The sequence below is a fragment of the Temnothorax americanus genome, unplaced genomic scaffold, assembly GCF_048541705.1.
Source record: "Temnothorax americanus isolate GAGA-0224 unplaced genomic scaffold, ASM4854170v1 Scaffold29, whole genome shotgun sequence".
In the NCBI taxonomy this organism is placed as follows: domain Eukaryota; kingdom Metazoa; phylum Arthropoda; class Insecta; order Hymenoptera; family Formicidae; genus Temnothorax; species Temnothorax americanus.
In genome coordinates, this window is record NW_027509432.1 from 1,723,780 (window position 1) to 1,730,665 (window position 6,886).

The 6,886-nt window shown below is 38.1% G+C and overlaps 1 protein-coding gene and 1 long non-coding RNA gene across 3 annotated transcripts in view; one reads left to right on the plus strand and one right to left on the minus strand.

The window, feature by feature from the left end:
* The window catches only part of LOC143899996 (uncharacterized), a 168,860-nt gene that overhangs the window by 84,984 nt on the left and 76,990 nt on the right, over positions 1-6,886 (plus strand). The window lies entirely within an intron of this gene.
* On the minus strand, positions 480-3,614 carry Sply (Sphingosine-1-phosphate lyase). The gene is made up of 8 exons (XM_077410337.1): positions 3,412-3,614; positions 3,071-3,215; positions 2,718-2,933; positions 2,435-2,643; positions 1,890-2,336; positions 1,569-1,807; positions 1,220-1,487; positions 480-1,145 (listed from the first exon to the last, which is right to left on the minus strand). The coding sequence occupies exons 2-8, from the start codon at positions 3,207-3,209 to the stop codon at positions 1,032-1,034; spliced, it is 1,632 nt and encodes a 543-aa protein (XP_077266463.1). The 5' UTR covers positions 3,210-3,215; positions 3,412-3,614; the 3' UTR covers positions 480-1,031.

The following is a 6,886-nucleotide window of genomic DNA, read 5'->3' on the forward strand; positions in this document are numbered from 1 at the left end:
CGCACATACTTAATATATTCTTTAAAAGATTCATGGAGAATATATAGAAACAATTTAATTATGTTTTACTTCCTTCTTATCTCTTTCTCTCTTTCTCTCTATTCTCTTCCAACGTAATTACGTGTGGTCATTAAACCGCCGCAATTTTCTTAATGCAATCTAAAGAAGTAGATCGGAAGAAAGGCGGTCTGAATAGGAAAGTAGATCAAGAAAGTCGTGAAAGAGCTGCTTTAACGTATATATCTAAGGGATTTGGCGGAAGTGAGTTTTAAAAATTGCAAAAGAAATTGTATCGGAATGAAATATGATTAACGTTAATGCATCGAGGACATTGATCAATATATAAAAAAAGTATAGTAGTAATAATTAAAAAAAAATGTAACTTATTTATTTCATGATAAATTAAAAATACTCGTGTTGCCTTCTTATAATCTAAATATACCGATCAAATATACCAATATATCATTAATACATAGTAAAATAATAAATTGAAATTTATTATCTCTTCATATACATTTTAACATTAGTTAAGATATATATATATATATAAAATGCATAATTCTATGATGGCATAGGTTACAAAAATGTCTACTATCAGTCTATTCTTTTTCTGAAATGTTGTAAATAATTTTCCAGTAATTATACGTACGTTTTTCCTACGTAAATTAGAAAATATATAATCAGTCTTCAATTTATATACAAAAACAAAGTTATATTCTCTTTTTAGTTAATATAACAATATTATAGAAATATTGATATCTCTATTCGAATTACTAACTTTTGATATATTCTACGATATAAAAAAGACCGTTTTTCTTATTTTAATAGAAATATTTGCTCATAACACACACATATTACTTTAAATATTTGTTTAACGCGTTCTTACACAAATATTCACATCTCTACTAAAAAAAGTTAATTGTAGAAAATATATGTTTGAGCTTTTCATGTTCAGTCGCATAAAAAATGTATGCACTTTATATTTTCATTGTAATAATATATTAAAATTACATTTTTTAGAAGATATGGGATTATTCATGCGTTTCATTTTCTTCGGTGTAGTACATGGAATCCAAAAAACATCTTGTAAAATCGCCGACCACACTTCGGTCCGGTATGCTTTGACTCATTCCGTACATTGCAAGCTGAAAAATATCACATAACAATTGGTATTTTGAAACGTAAATTTATTTATAAATTTTTATTTTGCTGTTTTTACCTTTCCTTCCACTGGAGTACTTCGGCTTTGCATAATAATTTCCAGTTCCGTCTTAACATCCTCTAAGAATTCATCGGCAACTCCTGGCTCGGTATGTACATGTGTGATGCAAATGTGTATACCGCTAGGGAATTGTAGCGTATTCAAATTCCATCCCTTGCCACTGAGAGCTTCCGATAGTCTGTAGATGTGAAAATCATTGGAACCGATTGCAATGACAGATGTTGCTGGTGTGCCAAACACAAAAATTCCATTCATTTCCCTCAACCTACGAATCAATTCAATTTTTAAAAATCGGTATATCATTAATATTTTAAATCGATATAAATGTATCTATGATAATGCTTACTTTCGTTCGATATATCTGGTAGTTTCAATGATTTTTTTAGTGGATTTCACATATTCGTCGTGTCCATAGAACATTAATGTCGACCAGCAAGTGGCTATAATACCACCGGCTCGAGAGCCACTGATGGTTGGTGACCCGTAAATACCTCCGGGCCAATTCGTAGTTACACAATACTGATAATGTCGGTATTCCTTGTTTCGATAAAGGATCAACGAAGATCCTTTCGGAGCATATCCGTACTGAAAAAAGACATCACGTATGGTCTACATGCTTCAAGCAACATGTGTAAACTTATATATCGTATAAATGTCAGATAAATACCTTATGGGTGTCAGCCGATATGCTGGTTACGCCGGGAAGCCTGAAGTCAAAGGGTGGTAAAGGAAAACCAGCATCGGACATAAAACATGCTAGAAAACCGCCTAGACAGGCATCCACATGAACGGGTATACCGTATTTTACACCTAATTTAGATATTGCCTCAATATTGTCCAAAGTTCCGTAAGGAAAGTTTGGCGCCGAGCCTACTAACATGATTGTATTATTTGTAATTGACTTTTTCATAGTTTTGATGCAAACTGTAAAACTGTGCTGATTGACAGGTACGGAACGTATTTTTATCTTCAAGTATTGCGCGGCTTTGTCAAATGCTGCATGAGCGGTAATTGGCAGAACTATCTCTGGTTTTCTGATGCCCTTGACTTCACGAGCATAATCCCTGTATGCTTTACACGCTAATAAAATTGACTCCGTACCTCCTGTGGTCATCTAAAAATCATGGAGTAACTTAACATGTTGCATCTTAATACTTAATTTACTTATATAATTTTGTATAAATTATAGAAAATAATAGAAAAGCTACTTGCAGTTCCACAAGATGCTTTGTCTCCATTAAACAAGTTGCAGGCAATCCTGACTACTTCTGCCTCCATTTTACATATGCCGGGAAATATATCAGGATGCAATGGGTTTGTATAAGATGCTATCGCGTATACATCGCCCATTAACTCCGCAAGTTCGCTGTTAGTTCTATAAACTGCACCTGATACACGACCTCCTTGCCAATCGTAGTCACCTAGAAAAGGAGCGGAAGTTAAATTAAAATACAAAAATTTCTAGCAAGACAATGGCAAAGTTAATTAGTCTTACCCAGATGAATAAACTCATTTATTAAGTTCTTGATCTTGTCATTTTTAAATCCACCTTTGGGAAGCTGCACAATAAACTTAGCGTCCTTGAGTCTGCGTATGACATCCTTTTCGAAGTTTTCATTAATATCACCTAACTCTTTATTTATCCTGTCTCGCACCGAGGGAATATAACGAGCTAGTCTGAACAGCTGTTTCTTGCCACGTTCTAAAAGGCCTGTGCAACATACGTGTTCTGATAACAACAACTTTGATAAAAATAACTTTATCGAAAAAGAACTAATAACAATATAGTATAATTATATTACGATTGACTTATATATGGAAAAATACCTTCAATACTGCAATACTTACTCTCATCCTGATAGATAAAATTCCACAGCCATACTGTAGCGAGGGTGGCTGTACTCGTCATAGCTGCTATTTGCCATGGTTCTTTGTTTTGAAACAAATTGTTTATGGACCCCGGTATGGTACTCACATAGCAGTGCATATTTGTCTAAAAACAATGCATCATTAAATGCGACACACGTTGACGCTATATAAAACCGTATCGCTGTAAACGCGCGTTGACCGAAACGCCTATTAAGTACATCAAGCCAGGCTATTATGAAGGCTATTATGAATGAACGTGAAGACCTTGAACTTGGTTAAGCATCCATGACTGATGCTCGCTTAAATAATTTCACGCTCACCTGAATTTCTGTTTTCCGGCTGGCTGTTAGCGGCGTGGATACTCCGTAATTTCTGTGGAAATGATCAAATGGAATGACTCGGCGTTTTCCACGTATGTACTCCCGAGATAACGCAGTCCGCAGCAACGATGCGCACCACCGGCGAGATATCGAGAGACACGGTAGAGTCTCGAGCCAATCGTATCTTCCGAACGTCAACACTGAGCAGACGCTGCACGAGGCACTGCTGATCTTTTCCGAGAGTCCACGCTTGAAAGACCCGTCACGCGCTAACGCCCTCTCGGCAAATAATGCGGTTGCGACGAGAAAGAGAGACGAGAGACAGAGAGAAAGAGAAGGAGAGAAAGAGAGGAGCGATTTTTAAATAGATACTGCTGGAGAGGGAAAAACAGGCTGTTTATGCGGAAGAGAGAAAAAGATCATAAATGATGGATCCCGCGACATATTGCAAAATTTACACCTTTTGACATTGATGTCAAATCGGAATACTTAGCTTCCGAAATAGCCGCGTGCGATGATACAGCATTTATTTATCGGACTTTCACTTTATCTTCACGATATCTTCGCAAATAAGGCTCGCGATCATAAGTGCCCCTATCGTCGGAGATAGTATAATCGGTCAAAGTTGTCCCGAGGCTTCTACAACGATTAATTTATCGGACAGTTAAGTTTGTCAAAAATTTTGCAAGGTGTTTTGCCTATAAATTTTGTTGACAAAATGCTAGCGGAAATATAACAGAATTTATTAACAGAATATGCGGTGGCAGATTGATTGCAAAAACCAAGTAGGGAATTTGTCATTTCGTAACCATTTAAATTATATATGTATTCGTGCATTTAAATTAAACAGTTACGAAATGACAAATTCTCCTCGGTTTCCGCTGGCAATTTACTGTCAAATTATGTTGGCAGGTTCTGCTGGCAGAAGAGAGCTTAATGCGGGCGTAGTTGGTGCCAATTTATCGCAGTATTTCGCTTGAATTTTCCGTCAAAGTGCCAACATTTTGCTTACTGGATTATCGAGAAATATGTACTTTACGTAGATAGAATAATTAATTCTTTTGTTGTTCGACACATGAAAAGAAAGATTAGATTAGGAATTAGTAGTTAGAAATTTTGCAGAATTAGTTTCTTAACGTCTGCAATATTTTGCTGATAGAATGAAATCGTCAATTTTTCGTTGCTTAACACATGGGTATAAAGATCGGGTAAGAGACGTGTAGTCAAAGTTTTGCTAGAAACAATCATTGAATTAATCATCGATTAATCAACAGTTGATCAAAGTTCGCCCCTTATTTACCAGCAGGAAGTGTGTCACGTTTACGCGTGGTAATTTTTTCCTTTATTTACAAATAGTCGAGATAATCGTATAATGTACTCGGTAACAAAATTACATTGCACATATACAGAATTATCGTTAGCACTAAGGCAAGAACTGAATTAACAATATGTATCGCGTTCGTACGAGAGAACCCGTCCCAATCGGACACAGTGTATGTGTGTGTGTGTGTGTGGGTGTGTATGGAATCGTCTCCTTAAGATATACTCAGTCGTGAAATTTACATGACAACGTTCTTCCTCTTTCTTTTCTTAAGCACAATTTTAATTATTACATCGATAAAAGAGAGAAATGAAGCACGTCCAACGTAAAAGGAGAAGAGGGTCCAACGTATCTGAATTAAGCTAGAGGAGCCTAGGCCGAACAGTTTGCAGCTCAGTCACGTGTTAAGTGTCTGCCCCGCGGAGAGTGGGCGAGACAAAAATGAAATTGGAAATTTGGGTCCATTTCGCGCAAATCCCGATCCTCTTTTTTTCCCTTCGCTCTTTATTGTAAGTTGGGGAAACGTGGCGCGGCTTAAACGTAGAGTACGCGCGGAAATAACAACGAACTCTCTCGAGCCGAGACGGAGAGATACGGGCCGTTACATCATCGTTCGCTGGAACTCGAATTGTTAATCATTGCGCGTCGAATAGGCGGTTTCGCGTCAAATGCAAATAGGCACTCTATTTATCGGTGTTGAAAGAGTCGCGCGATTTTACGATGGGCTAAAGTCTCTCGAGGATTTACAAAAAAAGGAACCGCGCGTAATTTCGTCACGTTTTATACGTGCAGACAATCACAGCGTCGATTATTCGACTAGAAAAGTGTCCTCGTTATCGTAAGGTGAATTCAGGCTGAGCGAGGAACGGGAACGAGTGTCAGAAAACGAATTTACTTGGATGACGCCGCGAAGAAGCCCAAATTTATATTAACGGATATGTCTATTCCGGACTCTTATCCCGTAAAAAAATCCTCGTTACGCTCATCGCGAATATTTCTTCAGGACCGTTTATTTTTTCCAGCTCGGTCTGAATCCACCTTGATGATGAGATTTACGCGACACGCGTGTTTTTATGCGAATTCGATTACACGCTTCAAATAATCGTAAACGTGCCGTCGCGATAATTTATATACTATACTTAACTTTCACTCGCGATTGCTTCAATTCGCATAAAACCGCTGCTCATGCACATTTGAGGAACGCCGCTCGGAGAGGCCTCGATATGACATAACGTAATGTTCCGTTTATTACTCGCGTGACTCAAGTCCGCTTTGCTCGACTGAGGATGCAACATTCTCGCGCAACGCGATATGTTCGATCGGATGGCGGAACGAGATGCTAAAATCGAAATGTGATGTAGCGCGAAAATGGTTCGGAATTATTTAATACCAGTCGTGCGCGCGTTCCAACTTCTGTTCCCCGGTTGCAGGATCGTTTCTCGTCCCGATCAGGGATAACTAGGATCGATAACTTCTCTGTTTCTTTTTTTTTAGAGAAAGAGAAAGAGAGAGAAAAATATATCCATGTTGCGTCATTCGTATATATAAAACTCTAATCAGATAAAGATAAATTTTTCCCGGCGGGTACATCGCGCACTCGCCAATGAAAGAGAGATCTGCAAGTAGAATACAAAATCCTTCGTTCTGTCATTTCATATTGATACGAAAAACTCGCGAACTCGTGCCGGTCGACCCGGCGCTCCATTTAATATCGGAAATCACGCGATTTTTCCGAAAGTGTCATTCCAATAGTCTACACCTCAATAGACTCGATTGAATGCGAGTCACTTGCGTTGTTGCACGAGTTCGCAATTTGCGTTCACGGCATTTACATTAAAGTAGTGTTCGACGCGTTACGATTACTTGCTGTGACTTACGAACGGGAGTTAAGAATAATAGTCAGGGCGACTAGAAAAAACGTATATTAATCGTACGACCTACCGTTCTGTACTTCGACGATTAGTTGCGAATAACCTGGCGAGAATGATTCTACAAAAGGCTGTTCTAATATCGCTCGTGAGAGTGAGGCGTCACGAATACGAAGGTACGAATGCAGCATGAATTCGAGACGCGTGACTCCGGTGCAGAGTAGGACTAATAATTCGGTAATGAGATACCAGGTTGCCCGAATAATTAGAAACGTGCGGAGTATTC

Coding starts and splice junctions, on each gene's coding strand:
- Sply (XM_077410337.1), bottom strand. CDS start 3,209: ATGCACTGCTATGTGAGTACCATACCGGGGTCCATAAACAATTTGTTT. Junction 2,934..3,070: donor TTTTATCTATCAGGATGAGA/GTAAGTATTGCA, acceptor TATGTTGCACAG/GCCTTTTAGAACGTGGCAAG. Junction 1,808..1,889: donor TATCGGCTGACACCCATAAG/GTATTTATCTGA, acceptor GTCTTTTTTCAG/TACGGATATGCTCCGAAAGG.